The sequence below is a fragment of the Chiloscyllium punctatum genome, chromosome 5 (genome assembly GCF_047496795.1).
Source record: "Chiloscyllium punctatum isolate Juve2018m chromosome 5, sChiPun1.3, whole genome shotgun sequence".
Taxonomy (NCBI): Eukaryota; Metazoa; Chordata; class Chondrichthyes; order Orectolobiformes; family Hemiscylliidae; genus Chiloscyllium; species Chiloscyllium punctatum.
Window position 1 is genome coordinate 140,014,340 of NC_092743.1, and position 20,133 is coordinate 140,034,472.

Below are 20,133 nucleotides of genomic sequence, written 5' to 3' on the forward strand. Positions count from 1 at the left end.
TATGGAGACTAGAGCAGTGCACAATAAGGTGTGGTCTAACCAATTTTCTGTACAAGTTGAACATCACTTGTCTACAAATGAATGGTGGTGCTTCTTTTATTTTATGACTGAGCTAACTTGCTTTGCTACATTCAGAAATTTGTCTGTACTCTAGATTCCTCTATCTTCTTCCCTATTTAGTCTCTTATTATCCAAATAATTAATTGCCTCCACATTCTTCCAATAAATTGTGTCAAATCACACATATCTATAACCAAAATTCATTTGCCAATTACATTATCAGCCAACAAGATTATTAATGTCAAAAACAAAAACAGAAATTGCTGGAAAAGCTCAGCAGGTCCGGCAGCATCTGTGGAGAGAAATCAGACTTAATGTTTCGTGCCCAGTGACCGTTCCTCAGTGTTCTGAGAAAGAGTCACTGGACCCGAAATGTTAACTCTGATTTCTCTCCACAGACGCTGCCAGACCTGCTGAGCTTTTCCAGCAACTTCAGTTTTCGTTTCTGATTTACAGCACCCACAGTTCTTTTGGATTTTATTAAATTTATTATTATATAGGCCTACTGCCAGAACTCTAATTTTTGTGAAACATTTCTGCTTGCTTTGGATCTTGAAGTAAGTCTGAAATGAATTGGTAAACTTTGTGATGAGAAGTGTGATTCATGTTTATGAATAAATTTTGTAAATTTTAGATTTTAAACGAGTGGCATATGGATGTTGGTTAATTTCTACAAAGGGGGTTTAAAAATAATTGGGTTAATCTTTCTGAAACTGTGATTTCACATTAATACCTGTCAGAAGACAGGGTGGCAAGACTATCTGGAGTGCTCATGGAAACTTGGTTAAATTGTGGGTTTTATGACAGGAGACAGAAAACACTGAAAGATGTGAGCTTGTTTCTAGGTTGAAAAATAATGAAGGATTGAATTGAACACAGAAAAATCCAAAGATTGGAAAGTATTTGGACAGTTCAGAGGACGCTGTTTGAATTCATGTATTGCTGGACATTGGAGTGCGTCTGGGAAAATTAACAAACAGAGAAATTCACAACTGATTTTGGAGGAACTGGGTGAAGTCACAGCACAGAATCAGAAAAGTGAACCATTTAAGTGTAGCCTAAAGAAAGTCTGCAGTAGTGAGTAGTGTGGGTCCTTTCTTGATTATATATTTTTTGAGATATGTCTCTTGATTAAACTTAAAATATAAGCCATAGCTATTAATTTAACCTGGAGCAGTATTTTGTAGAGGAATAAGAAGGTGTTATTTTCTGGGTCTGTAGATTGTGAAGGAGCAAAAATGGCCTTTGCAGTGATATGCACTTCTTGTCAGATGTGAGAGTCTAAGGACAGTGTAGGGTTACTGAGGATTATATCTGCAATAAATGCTGTTGGTTGTGAATCCTATCAGATCAAATGGATCGGTTGGAGAGACAGTGAGAAGCAATCAGGAACTTGCAACAGCAATGGTATGTGGTGGATGGCAGTTTTTGGAAGGGAGAAAAGTTGCAGATACTGTCACATAGATGGGTTAACTCCAGGAAAGGTAAGAGAGGTAGGCAGTTAGTGCAAGAGTCTTCTGTGGCTATTCCCATTTCAAACAAGTATGCAGTTTTGGAAAATGTACAGGGTGATGGATTCTCAGGGGAACACAGCACGAACAGTCAAGTTTCTGGTATTGAGATTGGCTCTAATGCAATGAGGGATATGTCAGGTTCCAAGAGATCAATTGTGTTAGAGGACTCTCTAGTCCAAGGTACAGACAGACGTTTCTGTGGCCAGAAGTGAAAGCTCAGAATGGTGTGTTGTTTCCCTGGTGCCAGGATCAAGGATGTCTCAGAGAGGGTGCAGAATGTTCTCACAGGGGAGAGGGGTCAGCAAGAGGTCATTGTCCACATTGGAACCAAAGACATAGGAAGGGAAAAGGTTGAGATTCTGAAGGAAGATTACAGAGAGTTAGGCAGGAATTTAAAAAAGAAGTCCTTGAAAGTAGTAATGTCTGGATTACTCCCTGTGCTACGAGCTAGTGAGAGCAGGAATAGGAGGATAGAGCAGATGAATGCATGGCTGAGGAGCTGGTGTATGGGAGAAGGATTCACATTTTTCATTGAAATCTCTTTTGGGGTTGAAGTGACCTGTACAAGAAGGACGGATTGCACCAAATTGGAAGGAAAATTTGCTTCAACTGTTTGGGAGGATTTAAACTAGTAAGTTGGGGGTGGGGGGTGGGGGGCAACCCAGGGAGATAGTGAGGAAAGAGATCAATCTGAGACTGATACAGTTGACAATCGAAGTGAGTCAAGGGCAGGCAGGGACAAAGCAGAGAACAAGGTAGGACTGATAAATTAAACTGCATTTATTTCAATGCAAGGGACCTAACAGGGAAGGCAGATGAACTCAGGGCATTGTTAGGAATATGGGACTGGGATATCATAACAATTACAGAAATATGGCTCAGGGATGGGCAGGACTGGCAGCTTAATGTTCCAGGATACAAATGCTACAGGAAGGATAGAAAGGGAGGCAAGAGAGAAGGGGGAGAGGCATTTTTGATATGGGATCGCATTACAGCTGTGCTGAGGGAGGATATTCCTGGAAGTACATCCAGGGAAGTTATTTGGGTGGAACTGAGAAATAAGAAAGGGATGATCACATTACTGGGATTGTACTATAGACCCCCTAATAGTCAGAGGAAAATTGAGAAACAAATTTGTAAGGTGATCTCAGTTATTTGTAAGAATAATAGGGTAGTTATAGTAGGGGATTTTAACTTTCCAAACAAACTGGAACTGCCATAGTATTAAGAGTTTAGATGGAGAGGAATTTGTTAAGTGTGTACAAGACAATTTTCTGATTCAGTATGTGGATGTACCTACTAGAGAAGGTGCAAAACTTGACCTACTGTTGGGAAATAAGGCAGGGCAGGTGACTGAGGTGTCAGTGGGGGAGCACTTTGGGGCCAGAGACCATAATTTTATTTGTTTTAAAATAGTGATGGAAAAGGATAGACCAGATCTAAAAGTTGAAGTTCTAAATTGGATAAAGGCCAATTTTGACGCTATTAGGCAAGAACTTTCGAAATCTGATTGGAGGCAGATGTTCGCAGGTAAAGGGACAGCTGGAAAATGGGAAGCCTTCAGAAATGAGATAACGAGAATCTAGAGAAAGTATATTCCTGTCAGGGTGAAAGGGAAGGCTGGTAGGTGTAGGGAATGCTGGATGACTAAAGAAATTGAGGGTTTGGTTAAGAAAGAGAAGGAAGCATATGTCAGGTACAGACAGGATAGATCGAGTGAATCCTTAGAAGAGTATAAAGGAAGTAGGAGTATACTTAAGAGGGAAATCAGGAGGGCAAAAAGGGGACATGAGATAGCTTTGGCAAATAGAATTAAGGAGAATCCAAAGGGCTTTTATAAATATATTAAGGACAAAAGCGTAACTAGGGAGAGACTAGGGCCTCTCAAAGATCAGCAAGGCGGCCTTTGTGTGGAGCCGCAGAAAATGAGGGAGATAGTAAATGAGTATTTTGCATCAGTATTTACTGTGGAAAAGGATATGGAAGATATCAACTGTAGGGAAATAGATGGTGACACTTTGAAAAATGTCCAGATTACAGAGGAGGAAGTGCTGAATGCTTTGAAATGCATAAAAGTTGATAAATCCCCAGGACCTGATCAGATGTACCCTAGAACTCTGTGGGAAGCTAAAGAAGTGATTGCTGGGCCTCTTGCTGAGATATTTGCATCATTGATAGTCACAGGTGAGGTGCAGGAAGACTGGAGGTTGGCAAACGTGGTGCCACTGTTTAAGAAGGGTGGTAAAGACAAGCCAGGGAACTATAGACCGATGAGCCTGACCTCGGTGGTGGGCAAGTTGTTGGAGGGATTCCTGAGGGACAGCATGTACATGTATTTGGAAAGGCAAGGACTGATTAGGGATAGTCAACATGGCTTTGTGCGTGGGAAATCATGTCTCACAAACTTGATTGAGTTTTTTGAAGAAGTAACAAAGAGAATTGATGAGGGCAGAGCAGTAGATGTGATCTATATGGATTTCAGTAAGGCGTTCGACAAGGTTCCCCATGGGAGACTGGTTAGCAAGGTTAGATCTCATGGAATACAGGGAGAACTAGCCAACTGGATACAGAACTGGTTCAAAGGTAGAAGACAGAGGTGGTGGTGGAGGGTTGTTTTTCAGACTGGAGGCCTGTGACCAGTGGAGTGCCACAAGGATCGGTGCTGGGTCCTCTACTTTTTGTCATTACATAAATGATTTGGATGTGAGCATAAGAGGTACAGTTAGTATGTTTGCAGATGTCACCAAAATTGGAGGTGTAGTGGACAGCGAAGAAGGTTACTGCAGATTACAACAGGGTCTTGATCAGATGGGCCAATGGGCTGAGAAGTGGCATTTTGGGAAAGCAAATCTTAGCAAGACTTATACACTTAATGGTAAGGTCCTGGGCAGTGTTGCTGAACAAAGAGACCTTGGAGTGCAGGTTCATAGCTCCTTGAAAGTGGAGTCGCAGGTAGATAGGATAGTGAAGAAGGCGTTTGGTATGCTTTCCTTTATCGGTCAGAGTATTGAGTACAGGAATTGGGAGAAGCTGATGCCTGAAGAAGGGCTTATGACCGAAACGTCGATTTTCCTGCTCCTTTGATGTTGCCTGACCTGCTGCGCTTTTCCAGCAACACATTTTTCGACTCTGATCTCCAGCATCTGCAGTCCTCACTTTCTCCTACAGGAATTGGGAAGTCATGTTGTGGCTGTACAGGATATTGGTTAGGCCACTGTTGGAATATTGCGTGCAATTCTGGTCTCCTTCCTTTCGGAAAGATGTTGTGAAACTTGAAAGGGTTCAGAAAAAGCTTTACAAGGATGTTGCCAGGGTTGGAGGGTTTGAGCTACAGGGAGAGGCTGAACAGGCTGGGGCTGTTTTCCCTGGAGTGTCAGAGACTGAGGGGTGACCTTATAGAGGTTTACAAAATTATGAGGGATATGGATAGGATAAATAGACAAAGTCTTTTCCCTAGGGTCGGGGAGTCCAGATCTAGAGGGCATAGGTTTAGGGTGAGAGGGGAAAGATATAAAAGGGACCTAAGGGTCAACCTTTTCATGCAGAGGGTGGTACGTGTATGGAATGAGCTGCCAGAGGAAGTGGTGGAGGCTGGTACAAATACAACATTTAAAAGGCATTTTGATGGGCATATGAATAGGAAGGGTTTGGAAGGATATGGGCCAGGTGCTGGCAGGTGGAACTGGGTTGGGTTGGGATATCTGGTCAGCATGGACGGGTTGACCGAAGGGTCTGTTTCTGTGCTGTACATCTCTAAGACTTTATGACTCTATAAGTGAGGCTATTGCTTGGCTATGGAAATTTTCATTCACTAAATGAAATAGAATCTTTCCTCTCCTTGATACAATGCTAACTAGTCTATTGTTGCCTGAAATTATACCACCCTCCTTCCTAAAATTAGGAACAACATTGACTCTCCATTAGTCCTCTGGCACTATTCCCTGTTTTATTTAGTTCATACAAGCATGAAATGGTGCTGCTATTAACCCTCCCCCTATTATACACACACACATATTCTTATTATTGTTTTCAGAGATATTATTATATACCTCTGAATCAGGTGGGACTTGAACCCAGGTCTCCTAGCTCAGAGATAGGGACACTACCACAGAGCCACGAGATCCCCAGTTTTTTAAAAAAATGCAGAGCTGTAAATGGATCATATCTGTACTAATCTTGTGATATAAATGTAACCTGGGAGTACCTTTCGTTGTCTGCTCTTGCAGAGTTCTACCTGTTCTTGGAGTAAGTTTGAAGCAGCACTGATGGGCAGGAACTTGAGTCCCTGTCCACCTTGACATGTCAGCTGCATGAACAGCAGAAGGTAGGAAGAAAGGTAGAAAGAAAAAAATGTTCAGAAAAGGGGTCTACCTTTATAAGTTTTCAGGCATGAGGCTTAGCAATAAAAATTGCAGTTCCTTTTCTGTTATTTACTCGTGGGACATGAGCATTACTGACTGGGGCAACATTTATTGGCCATCCTTACTTAACTCCAAAAAGGAGGCAGTGAGTTTGCCTTCATCCAGCTACGCTATCAGTGTGTTTTTTTTTGGTAGCCAATGTTTACATGATTTATAAATACAATTTTTGATATGCTCTATATTTATCAAAATTAATGGACAAATCAGTGACTCATACTCATGAGTCAAGTTCCAAATGCATGTGAATCTCATGAGCAACACTGATTATAAAATGCAGCATTTTCAGAAAGGAAAACACTTTATTCATCCAGAGGAGATCTTTAGGACTTTAATCCGCCACTCACTCGTTAAATTTGGGATTGCTTTATATGCCACATTAAAGTAGTCTCTCACTCTCACAAAAACAAATTTGAATGAGGATTGGTCAACAGGGTTTAAGCTCAGCAACAGAAACCAAGCGGCTCAAGTTAATGAAACCAGCAGTGAGGTTATCAATCAGCATGCAAAGATTTCCCAAGTCTCTTTGCAATGGCTTGGCAAATATGGAAGGAAAAGGGTATTTAGCGAGAATTTAAAAGGCAGCAATTGTCAGCTTGTGAAAACTTAAACCCTGAATCTTTGTAATTAAATAATATTCTGCACCAGACTGTGCAATGACTAGATGGCCTGAGTAATGACAAAATAGATTCCCAATCTGTAATTTCATTCACATTTCTTCTCATTGTTTCATAACTTCAAGGATATAAAGGAAAAACTGACATCACCAATCAGAATCTGTGATGCTGATTTTCTGTTAGTCAAATGAAGGGGAGCAATGAAAGCAGTAAATGTACCGGGGAATAGAGTGGGAGTCCGATTCTTGATGGGTTCCAGAGTTAATAGGTGAAGGAACTTCACTTACTCCAAGTTTTAGTTGAAAAATAATCTACAGGTTACAGTTTTAGCTGAGAGTAAGAGAAACTACTTTATGTCTTTAAGATACCGTATTGAAAAATATTCTTCCTACCCAGAAAAGAAAAGATCATGGATTGAATCTGATTCCAAAGATGGCGAAGCATGATCATCAAAACCAAAACTGAAATGAAGAACGCTAGACCCTGTCAGAAAATAAGATACACCGGGTCTGCACTTTTGTCCACAACTGATCGTTTAAATTCTTTAGTTAACGCAGAGTGGGGGTGAGAAGGGAATGACATTAAATAATGAAAAGTGAAGCATTCAGCACGAGTACGTGAAGACAGCACACAATAGCAGACAGCAATTGTTCATTCAGAGGTAGAACAGTCTTTCTGTTTACTGATCTATTTAAATTACTATCCTTCATAGTGATATCAAAGGAAGAGTAACAGTACGTTTTTCAGAGCCCCTGCTGCTCAGCATTCCTATGGACAGTGATTCATGAAGCTCAATAGGTACGTTCACTGCCCAGCGTATTGTTTTCCTTTTTTTTGCAAGCCTAGACAGCAAAGTCTAGACTTTGTGGCCACAATTATTTAAAAAATAGTGTCAACTCATTTACATCTGCTTGATAACCAAAAAACCAAGACTGAATCATGATCAGACTGTTTAACTATGCAGGTCATTACAAACTAAACTGACCTCATCCACACATCAGAACTATCTATGTATACCTTTCAAATGGAACCATACATAATTATATAAAGGGAAAGAAGCAGTGACTTTTAATACTCTCACCATTACTGCCCTGGGTTGAAATCAGCTGGTTGAACAAACTAGGGAATACATTTATGCTCTCCTTAATTTGCTTGCATCACTTTCTCCTGCAATGACGATTTATTATGATCGATCAGGAAACACTTTTCCAACACCCTCATTAAGACACTTTTAATTAGTAATAAGCAAAAAATATTGCAGGCTGCTGCCTCCATGCACAAAACTGATTTGGCTGCAGGGCTGAGCAAGGCCATGTGGTGCAGGAATACTGTTGTTCAGCTGGTCTACCACAGAATTCTTTTGCAAACATTTAAATCTTCACTGACCTGTGACAAACCTGGAGCTGAACTATCTTCATTACCATCCACTTCCAATTTAGCTGAACTCTGGTCTGCTGCTGATTTCTTTGCATCTTTCACAATGGAAACTGCTGATCCAATCTGACTGTTCCTATCGTCCGAACTGTTGCTTAATAGGTTCAAACTGGGGCTGATCTCGTCCAAGGTGTGAGCTTTGTGCCAATCTGGGTAAAAGGCAGGATCTGCAGTTGTTGCTGATGACAGCAACTGAGGTTCAGAGTCCAGGAGTTCAGAGGCCTCATTAAAATTAACCATACGCTTGATAAGGATAGACAGAGCAAAACAGAATATTCAGTAGCCTTTTCACCATGTGAATTCTGGTTCATCGTTCATACTTAATTAATAATAAATGTGTTATTTTGAAGGGAGCATATTGGCAAATACCTTTTCCTTATTGAGTTTTGTCCTACCAAAAGGACCCTTTTGGAAAATACTTGTTTCTGCACCAGTCTCAGTTGAAGTATCATCCAAATCCTCAGTGAATAAAAATGCTTGTGATCGACAAAATAACATCCATGATCTGAAGTGAATATATCATTGTCGAGGTCACAACTGACAGGGTGGCATGGTGGCTCAGTGGTTAGCACAGCTGTCTCACAGTGCTAAGGACCTGGGCTCGATTCCAGCCTTGGGTGACTGCCTGTGTAGCATTTGCACATTCTCTTGTATCTGCATGGGTTTCTTCTGGGTGCTCTAGTTTCCTCCCACAGTCCAAAGATGTGCAGGTTAGGTGAAGTGACCATGCTAAATTGCCCATAGTGTTCAGGGATGTGTAAGTTAGGTGCATTAGTCAGGGATAAATGTAGGGGAATTGGTCTGGGTGGGATACTCTTCAGAAGGTTGGTGTGGACTTGTTGGGCCGAAGGGCCTGTTACCACACTGTAAAGATTCTATTCTAGCTGTACCACTGTCTCACTGCTAATATAGAACTCATGCAAGGTTCTAGAAATTTACTTTATAATTCAATTATTAGTCCTTGTGAATGGTTATAACATACTTGTGACTCTTCAATTCAAACAAAACAACCGTTTGGCGCAATCAGTTCTTTACCATGAGATGCTCAGAATTTATGACTCCTGCCTTATAGAAGAGAATCACAGTGTGCAAGTAGGCCATTTGGCCCACTAAGTCCACACTGACCCTCTAAAGGGCATCCCACCCAGATACACCTGTCTACCTCACCACCCTGCATTTTCCATGGCTAACACAGCTAGCCTGCATATCCCTGAACACTGTGCGCAAATAAGCATGGCCAATCCACCTAACCTGCTCACCATTGGACACAGACAGTTGCCTGAGGTTGGAATTGAACTCGGGTCCTGGTGCTGTGAGGCAGCAGTGGTAAACACTGAGCCACCGCACCATCCTCCGTTATTACCTTTACTTTTAGAAATGATAGATTGTTTCCACATTGTTTTCCCTCTTCTCTCCTTAAAGATAATTACATAGGTATTGTCTCACTTCCGATTTCAGAAATGGATACATTATACACTTTGGAACTTGGGGAATTTTTAACCAGAAACGTTTCCTTAAAATAGTTTATTTGAGGTATTTTACAACATTTTGATGTAAGGTTTAGTAGTCATTTGAAATGTGGGTCCATTGTTAATTCCTGTAAATTGGATCAAAGTATCAACAATGATTTTCCCAGGAGGAGAAGTGCTTTGGCTGACACGGTCATTCACTAATTAACTGGGTTTCAGGGCATCATTTCTTAAAAAGTATCATTTCAAACAGTTCATTTAATATTCCTTTTCTTTCACGTAATGTGTATGTCACTGGACTGGCCATTGACTGCCCATCCCTAGTTGCCATTGGGAGGAAGTAGGGAGCTGCCTTCTTGTGCCACTGCAGTCCGTGTGCTGTAGTTTGGCCCACATTATTGTTATGGAGGGAAATCCAGGATTTTGACCCAGCGGCATTGAAGGAACGGTGATATATTTCCAAGTCAGAATGGTGAGTGGCTTGAAGGGGAACTAGGAGGTGGTGTTCCCATTTATCTGCTGCCCTTGTCCTTCGAGATGGAAATGGCTATGGGTTTGGAAAGTGCTATCTCAGGAAACTTGATGGATCTCTGCAGTGCATCTTGTAGGTGGTACACACTGCTGCTACTGAGTGTCAGTGGTGGAAGGAGTGGATGTTTGTGAATATGATGCTAGTGAGGTGGGCTTGCTTTGCCCTGGATGATATTTTTAATGTTGTTGCTGCTCCACTTGTCCAAATAAGTGGGGAGTTCTGAAGTGTTTTGTAGATCAGGCTTTGGGAGTGAGGCGGTGAGTTATGGTGCTATATTCCTAGCCTCTGACCTGCTCTGATAGCCGCAGTATTTACATAGAGAGTTCAGTTCAGTTTTGTGGTCAATGGTAACCCCCAGGATAGTTGATTGGTGGGGAACTGAAGCACTCCATGTCCAAACGCAGCATCGAAAAGTGTGGCGCTGGAAAGCATAGCAGGTCAGGCAGCAGCCGAGGAGCAGGAGAGTCGACATCGCAGGCGTAAGCCCTTCATCAGGAATGTGGAGGTGGAAGAGAGCTGAGAGAAAATAGGAGGGTGGCAGTGGGGCTGGGGGGAAGGTAGCCAGATAGGAAGATGATAGGTAGATGCACGTGGTGGGGTGATGGTGATAGGTCAGAGCAGAGGGTAGAGCAGGAAGTTGGGAAGGAAGATGGACAGGTAAAACAGTTCAAGAGAGTGGTGCCAAGTGGAGGATTGGATCTGGGATGAGGTGGGAGCAGGGGAGATTTGGAAACTGGTGAAGTCAATGTTGATGCTGTGTGGTTGGAGGGTCCCATGGCAGAAGATGAGGCTTTCTTTATCCAGGCATTGGGTGGCTTTGATTTGGTGGTGAAGGAGGCCCAGGACTTGCATATCCTTGGGGGAGTGGGAGGGGAGTTCAAGTGTTCGGCCACAGGGCAGTGGGGTTGTTTGGTGCGTTGTCCCAGAGATGTTCCCTGAAACACTCATGGGTTGGCGTCCTGTCTCCCCAATGTAGAGGCAACCACATTGAGAGCAACGGACACTGTCGATGAGGTATTTGGATGTGCAGGAAAATCTTTGCAGGTGTGGAAGGATCCTTTGGCATCTTGGATGGAGGTGAGCGGGAAGGTGTGGGTGCAGGTTTTACACCTCCTGCAGTGGCAAGGGAAGATGCCGGGAGGGGAGGGTGGGCAGCCATGGACCTGACAGGGGAGTCACGTAGGGGATGGTCTCTGGGAATGCAAAAAGGGGTGAGGAAGAAATATACCTCTGGTTGTGGGGCCCATTTGTAGGTAGCGGAAATGGCGGAAGATAATGCAATGTATCTGAAGGTTGGTAGGGTGGAAGGTGAGGGCCAGGGGAGTTCTGTCCTTGGTGCAGTTGGACGGGTGGGGTTTGAGAGTGAGAAGTGGAGGTGATGTGCTGGAGGGCATTGTTGATCATGCATGAGGTATCAAACCTATACCCATACTCCCCCTCACCTCTGTCCAAGACCCCAAAGGATCTTTCCGCATCCAGCAGAGATTTTCCTGCACATCCAAATGCTTCATCTATGTGTCCATTGCTCTCAATGTGGTCTCCTCTACACTGGGGAGACAGGATGCCAACTTGTGGAGGTTCAGGGAACATCTCTCGGTCAGTTACACCAAACAACCCCACTGCCCTGTGGCCGAACACTTCAACTCCCTCTCCCACTCTGCCAAGAATATGCAAGCCCTGGGCCTCCTCCACAGCGGAGTCAAAGCCACCCAATGCCTGGAGGAAAAACATCTCATCTTCTGCCTTGAGACCCTCCAACCACACAGCATCAACATCGACTCCACCAGTTTCCAAATCTCCCATCCCCCCACATTATCCCAGATCCAACCCTCCAACTCGGCACTGCCCTCATGACCTGTCCCACCTGCTTCTTGCATCTGCATAGAATGGATTGGATAATGGATCTTCCTTCCCACCTATCCACTCCACCCTCCCCACCGACCTATCGCCTTCCCAGCTATGATCCCCCCCAGCCCTATCCCCACCCCTCCCATTTATCTCTCATACTCCTTTCCCCACTCCACATTCCTGATGAAGGGCTTATGCCCGAAACGTCGATTCTCCTGATCCTTGGATGCTGCCGGATCTGTCGTGCTTTTCCAGCGCCACACATTTTGACTTTGACTCTCCAGCACCTGTCATCCTCACTCTCTCCATGACAAGGGGAAAGACACATTCGCACCACACAACTGGTAAGCAATCACCATCTCCAACAAAGAGAGAATTATCATTTGTCTTCAGTGACATTATCATCGGTGAAATCTCTCCAATAATGACTTAATGGATGGGCTGGATTGTAACATATCCAAATTTTGTGATGATAAAAAAACAGGTGAGTGGGAATGTTGTGATGAAGACATAAGGAATGTGTAAATGGATGGAAACGGGTTGAGTGAGTGAACAAACACTTGGTAGATGAAGCTTAATGTAGGAAATTGTGAGGACACACACTTTGGTTGGAAAAATCAAAAGGCATACAGTTATTTAAATGGAGAGAGACTCCAGAAAAGTGCAACACAAAGGGATCTGGGTGTTCTGAACATAAAGCACGATAGGTTAGTATGCAGATGCAGTAAGTTATTGAGAAGGTAAATAGAATTTTGGCATTTATTGCTAGGGGTTTGGAGTTTAAAAATAGAGACATCTTATCACAACTATACAGGTAGCTAGTGAATACTATAACCTACTTTGGTGTCCATTTTTCAGAAAGGATCTATTGGTATTAGAGGCAGTTTGAAAGGGATTCATTTGGCCAATTCATGGGATAAAGAAGTTGACTTATCAAGAACTGCTAAACAGGTTAGACCTGAATTCATTGGGGTTTAGAAGAATGAGGGGTGACCTTATTACAACATACAAGAGTCTGAGGGGCTTGACAGGGGAGATACTGAGTAGATAAATATTGATAGTGACAGAATCTTGAAATGGGGACATGGTAACAGAACGAGAGGACACTCATTTAAAACAGAAATGCAAAGGAATTTCTTCTCCTTGAGGATAATGAATATCTGGAAGTCTCCATCCCAGAGGCTTGTGGGGGCTAGATAACATTTAAAGAGGAGTTAATTAGGTTTCTGAAATGTTGGGGAGTCGAGGACTATGATGAACTAATGCAAAAGGCTGAGACAGGTCAGTCATGGTCATGTTGTTTGTGGCAGCACACTTCAGAGATCACACGGTCCAGTCTTGTTGCTGCTTTTTACATTTATCCTTGACGATTTAACACACCTAACAGGCCACTCAGCCTTATTAAATGGCTAAAAATGTAAAAAATGGATTGAAGTTGGGCAAACCCACTTAGCATTGAGTAAGGAACCGGCAACAGGAGCAGTATGTACCCAGCTCTGCCAACCATGTAAAACAATCCCTACTGACAACTGGGCCTTGAACCAAGATGGGGAGAACGGTCTCAAAGGCTCATCCAACAGCAGCTTGATATAGTCATACTCACCACACTCTAGCAGATATGACCCCAGACGCCAACATTGCCATTACTGCATGTGTTCTGCTCTGCTGGCAGGACAGAGGCAGCAGAAGAGGCAGCATAGAGGTTACACAGTCAGGAGGGAATTTCTCTCATCATTGACTCTGGATCCTATTGATCAATACACTGCTACTGATCATGGTAACTGAGTCCTAACGGTCATAGCTGTTTGAGTGGCCTCTGCCAGATTATGAGGAAACCAACAAGAAGGCAAAACTTACTTCACCTCATCCAATGTACCTCTGGTAAATGCATCCATTTGACAGGATTAGAGAGAGAGTAACCCCCTCATGGGACTTGGTCTTTGAAAGGACTTATGTTCACTAACACTAACACCATGCTGAATGGGATAGATTTTCAGCAACGTTTAGCAAATCCAGATTAGGCATCTGTGAACAAGGAGGTTATGCTGGAACTGGACAAAACCTTGGTTACTTTTCCTCACATCTCCACTAAACCTCCTGCCCCTTCAATACGTGCCCCTCAAAGGGAAGATTTCCTTCCTGTCTCCTCATAATTTTATGCATTTCAATCTCCTCTGCTCTAAGGAAAATAACCCGAGTCCAATCTTTCTTCATAACTGACATAACTCTCCAGCCCAGGCAATATCCTTGTAAATCTCCTCTGCAGCCTCTCCAGTGCTATCACATTCCTCCTGTAAGATGGATTCCAGAACTGCATACAATACTCTAGCTGTGGTCAAACCAACTTTTTATACAATTCCAGCATGACGTCCCTGCTCTTAAACTCTATGCTTTGACCAATAAAAGTAGGTAAACCATATGCCTTTTTAACATTTTATCCACATGTCCTGCTACCTTCAGGGACCAATGTACATGCACACCAAGGTCCCCCGATCCTCAGTACTTCCTAGGGTCCTACATGCATTCCCCTGCTATATTTGTCTGGCCAAGTACATCTTATGACATCCCCTTATCCCGACTGAATTCCACTTGCCACTAGCAGCCCATCTGACTAGCCTGTCTATGTCATCCTGTAATCTAAGGCTTTCCTCCTGACTATTTGCCACCCCGCCAATTTTCACACCATCTATGAACTTACTCATCAGGTGGTACCAAAGCATCTGTTCCATTATCCAATCCATTCTGTGCAGATGCAAGAAGCAGGTGACTGATGCATTGCTTGCCAATTTGCTATATTTTCCATCGACAACTTGAGACAGCCAGCTGAACATTGACAGTGTGTGGGTGGGTGAATTTAAAAGGAATTAGGTTCTGACTGTAGGGCATTGCGTGGCAGAATTTTTTGCTGTTCCAACGTGTCTGATGGAAGATCACAGATCATTAACATTCAGATGAACATTTAATCAGGGCTCAGCTCCAGGTTCCAACTTCTGACACCCACACCTCAATTTCCAAAGCTCTGGTCAATTAAGGACCAGAGAGCAGGCTTGCTCGTCCAATCAGAAACAGCTAGTGAGCTGCTAATTCTGGAAAGCCAATGGGAAGCCCTCTAGCATTCAGGAATTAGGAACCCCCAATTGATTGAGGATGGAGTTACTGGGGTGAGGAGGCAAACAGCAAAGGATAGAACCGAGAAGTTAATTTTGTTATAGCTGACTGGTCACAATCCTGGAGCAGCCATCCCTCTAGAGGGCAGCCAATGGCTCCTGCTGTGATCTTGTAGGTCACGTGATTTTCAGTTGACCCATCATTCCACTCCACCCCACACTTATCCAGTCTGAACCCACCACCTTAGCCTTGATGTGTGTTGCTGACTGGAATTTACGTGGAAATGGGGCCTCAATAGCTTCTTGATTCATCATAATTGGCTTCCATCATCTACCCACCATTTGCTGTCAGTCAGCTTACCCAGCCCCAACCTGACCCCTTTCAAAATGGCTCCGAGTCAGGGTTATGACAATACCCAGCAGTAACTCTGGGCCCGTGCCGAGGCTGGAATCAAACCTGAGACTGTGGTGCTATGAGGCAGTAGTGCTAACCACTGAGCCACCATGTCGCCCGAGTACCCAGCAGAAACACTGAGCCTGACAAATTGTATGCCCCTCTCTTGCTTCTGTCTGGCCCTTGACCTGGATTAAAAATGTAGCCCTCTGTTTTTCTCTTTCCACAGATCGTGGCAGACATACTGAGTATTTCTGGAATTTTTATTTTCCTCCAAAGATTGTGTGTGATTTCTTCAATGGGTCTGTCGCCCAACCCAGGAGAAAAAGACTCTCTCACTTTTGACCCTTCCCAAGTGTAACCAGCAGCACCAAGTCATAAAAGGGACTGTTCAATCTCCTCGAAGCTGACACAATTTAATTTTAAGCCGTCTGATCATTCTCAGTCCACTTGGTCTGACAAGACCTAAAGTATAAATGGATGATGAGATCATGGGAAACATGAACTGGAGTAGGCCATTCGTGCCTTCAGGCGTGTTCCATCATTCAACAAGGGTTCGACAGGTGACATGGTGGCTCGGTGGTTAGCACCGCTGCCTCACAGCACCAGGGACCTGGGTTCAATTCCAGCCTCAGGGGACACAGCAAGCCTCCTGCTTGTCTAGCTTTGATCCTGGCACATGCAGTTTTATTTGTCTTTAATCTGATTAGGAGTATATTCACTGGGGTTAACAAGATTGAGAGGGGGGGGGGATGGGTAATCTCACAGAAAGTTGACTGGAGTTTGCACATTCTGCCTGTGACTGCCTGGGTTTCCTCTGGGTGCTCCAGTTTTCTCCCATAATCCAAAGACATGCAGTTCAGGTGAATTTGTCAGACTAAATTGCTGATAGTGGTCGGTGCATTAGACAGAGGGAAATGGGTCTGGGTGGGAACTCTTTGGAGGGTTGGTGTGGACTTGTTGGGCCGAAGGGCCTGTTTCCACACTGTAGAGATTGTATGGCAATGTAATTCTATGACTAATCAGATTGGCCTGTACAGCCTTAGCAAGATGTCCTGACTTTCATACTCCCTACGTCTCCACTCCTTGCAAATAAGTCCAACATTTTATTTGCCTTCTTAATTACACGTGGTGCCTGCCTGCTAATGCCTTTACAAGGAAGGATGAAGTACCAAAAATCAGCGTGACGTGCAGCAGGTGGTGAGGAAAGCGTGTGGCATGCTGGCCTCCATATCGAGAGGATCTGAGTACAGGAGCCAGGATATCTTGTTGCAATTGTGCAGGGCTTTGGCAATGCCACACATGTATTGTGTGCAGTTTTGGTCTCCTTATTTGAGGTTGGATAATCTGATTATGGAGAGCGTGCAACAAAGGTTTACCGGACAGATTCCTGGGAAGACGGGACAGGTGTATGAAGACGGGACTGCTTTAGTTAGGACCGTAAAGTAGACAAGCAGGAGGCTGGAAGAACACAGCAAGCCAGGCAGCATCAGGAGGTGGAGACATTGACGTTATGGGTAGGAGGAACTGCAGATAAAGGTGGGGGGGTGGGAGAGGGGCGGAATGGTGAGGTAGTGATAGGTGAATGCAGGTAGTGGGTATGACCTAGTTGGTCAATGGGAGACACAGCAAGCCTCCTGCTGCCTACTTTTGATTCTGACACCTGCAGTTTTATTTGTCTTTAACCTGATTAGGAGTATATTCACTGGGGTTAACAAGATTGAGGGGGGAGGGGTAATCTCACAGAAAGCTGTCAAATTCTGACAGGACTGGACAGGGTAATTTCAAGAAGGTTCTTCCTGATGACTGGAGAGTTCAGGCCCAGGGCTCATGCTCTAAGTATATGGAGTAGGCCCATTTCCTACTGGGATAAGAGATTTCTTCACCCAGAGAGTGGGGCACCTGTGGAATTTTCCATCACAGGAAGTGGTTGAGTCCAAAACATTGATTTCAAGAAGGCGATAGATATAGATCTTTGGGCTAAAAGAATCAAAAGGAATAGGGAGAAAGCAGCAACAGTGCAATAGAGTGGATGGTTAGCCATTATCAAGATGAATGGTGCAGCAGGGTTGAAGGGCTGAATGGCTTACTTCAGCTCCTATTTTCTATCTTTCTATTTAGTTTAAAGCCCTCTACATGACCCTGATTATACATTTTGCCAAGACACCAGCCCCAGGGTGGCTCAGGTTTTGCAGCAGTACATCTCTCTCTTACCCAACTCTCGGTGTCGGTGTCCTATAAAATAAAACTCATTTCTCTCATTTGAGTCTCTTAGATATTTAGCATTCTTGTGCTGCTTAACCTATGATAATCTGCTCATGGCTCAGACAAAGGGGGCAAGGGCATCTTCTGAGACCAGTCCAGACCTTGTTCACAGCTAACAGGGTCAGGATAAGGTAGTGGCCGGGGAGTCAGACGTCAGGAAGCCCACCACCCGGCTGACTCTTTCTACCCTCTTATGGGGTGGTTTTCCTCCAGGGATGAGAGAGAGGGGGATGGGTGTCACAGCTGTTACTATTGGTATAAGTGATGGGGTGTGTCCCAAGTGAGTGAACAGGCAGCACAGCTGGTTAATGGTGTTGGGAGTTGGGGTGAGTCAGAGCGAGTGTGGAAGGAGTTGCAGGCATCAGTGAGAGTGGTGGAGCATGATCCTTAGTGGGAGTTGGGTACAGTAGCAGAGATAGAATGAGTGTGAGGTATCAGAGAGAAGATAGAGTGGAGTAAATCAATGGCCATTTTCCCACAATGCTCTGGACAGCTGAGACCACATTATCCTGGGTGGAAACCTCAAAGTGGGCTAGGCATGGTCTGGAGGTGTGGCCTCATCTGCTATTCTGGGGTGGGGGAGGAAATCCCATCTCACCCTCCCAACCTCCAGCTCCCCACACGGCGCCAATTTCCCTTCCGTCTGCCACACCTGGGGCAAATCTCAGGAACTGTGGATTGACAGTGTTTGTCTATGCACCATCACCTTTTAAATATGATGCCAGCTCTAGGTTGCTGGTCAATTCTGGACTAACTAAACAGTGGTAAGTTGCTCTGGGAATGCTGTTCTAAGATAGGACAGGAATCGAACCTGATACATGCCATAGGGGCGGGAACAGTAATTATTGTGGTGAGTTTGGTAAGATTCAGTGAGAAAACCATTTGGCTTCTCAGAGAGAATCCGTCCAATGAACCTAGCCAAATACACCAAATGATTCAGCCTGAAGAGGTATACAGAGGGGTATGGTCATGTTAAGCGATAGAACAGAAACTTGGCAGATGGCATACAATGTGGGAAAATATGGAGTTATGTACTTTGGTAGGAAGAATGGAGGAGCTGAATATCATTTAAATGGGCATAGACTGCACAAAACAGAGGGTTTGGGAATCCTTGACTATGAATCGTACAAAAACTAGAATCCAAGTTTAGCAGGTAATAGGGAATGCAAATAGAATGTTAGCCTTCATTTCATAGAGAATATTGTGTAAAGATAGGAAATCTTGCTAAAACTATACAAGACACTAGTCATAGAGTTGTACAGCATGGAAACAGACCCTAATCAGACTACAGCTGGAATACTGTGAACAGTTTTCGGCTCCTTATCTAAAGAAGGGTATACAGGCGTTGAACACAATTCACTAGTTTGATACCAGAAATGGAGGGACTTGCATTTGAGGAGAGGTTGAGTAGATTTGGCTTATTCTCCTTGGAGAGCTTACTGAAACAACATTCTTAGGAGGCTTGACAGAGCAAGTTATATCTCCTTGTGGGAGAGTCTGGGACCAAAGGGCATCATTCCAGAGTAAGGTGTCACTCACATAAGACAGAGGCGAGGAGGACTCTTCTCTCAGAATGGAGTGAATATGTTGAATTATTTACCACATGCTGCCAAGGCTGGGTGATTAAGTGTATTCAAGACTGCGAGAGACAGGTTTTTTACTCAATCATTGAAGGAAGAGTTATGATGATAAGTCAGGCATGTGGAGTTGAGAATCACGCCATCAAGCAGACTCGATGGGCTGAATAGTCCACTTCAGCTCTGATGGGTATGGTGTTAGAAGCCATTTCATTCTGCAGCAGGAGGTATAACAACCAACGTTAAAATCCATCCAATACTCATGCATGTCAAACAATTGAGCATGATCACTGCCATTAGGAAGGCAGACTATCGCTGTTTCCACCATCTAACTGAGTGACACTGATTCTCTGATGGCTATCCCATTTGAGATCAGCTAACTGCACAGAGATACAGGATATAGGAGTGCCCGAGGATCCTTCTAGTTTGGATGGTCATTAAGTGACTGAATCACTGTGATTGTGAGGTTTCCTACTGTGGTAAAACAAAAGTGATGAAAATTGTAGCTAGTACTAATAGTCCCTAATTCTGAATTATTTACTATTATTTTGTGAAAGTGAGACTAAATCTCATTTTCATATTTGTTTAACCAAATTAAACAATTACTTGCATACCAATTCTATTGAACTGCAGTTAATTGAAATACAGACATCATCCATCTTTAGGAGCTTATTATTGCTCTGAAGTGCCTAGGACAATATTGCAAGGATTAGAGCTTAACTTGGCTTGGAATGCAAGGCTGAATGTTGTCCTTGGTCACAGCTTATCCTTTTACTTTTGCAGAATCTCGGCAAGAAAGACAATCGATTTCACCAAAAGCTATCAAATATTTGTCAGTTAAAGAAAGCAATCAACTCAGCTTTAAGAAAAATAAAAATGCACTAGTTTCTGATTTATG

At 43.7% G+C, this 20,133-nt stretch overlaps 1 protein-coding gene across 6 annotated transcripts in view; it reads right to left on the reverse strand.

Moving 5' to 3' along the window:
• trim55a (tripartite motif containing 55a) overlaps nucleotides 1-20,133 on the reverse strand; it is an 85,821-nt gene that overhangs the window by 7,451 nt on the left and 58,237 nt on the right. For 2 of the 6 annotated variants that reach the window (XM_072571518.1, XM_072571516.1), the window contains exons 9-10: nucleotides 7,996-8,286; nucleotides 7,002-7,092 (exon numbers count right to left, since the gene is read on the reverse strand). The exons of 1 other annotated variant lie outside the window; for it this stretch is intronic. In XM_072571518.1, coding sequence (XP_072427619.1) covers nucleotides 7,002-7,092; nucleotides 7,996-8,286 — 382 coding nt within the window. Of the gene's footprint in view, nucleotides 1-7,001; nucleotides 7,093-7,995; nucleotides 8,287-19,253; nucleotides 19,451-20,133 lie in introns of those variants that run through there. 3 more of the 6 variants (XM_072571517.1, XM_072571521.1, XM_072571522.1) reach the window with 3 other exon arrangements.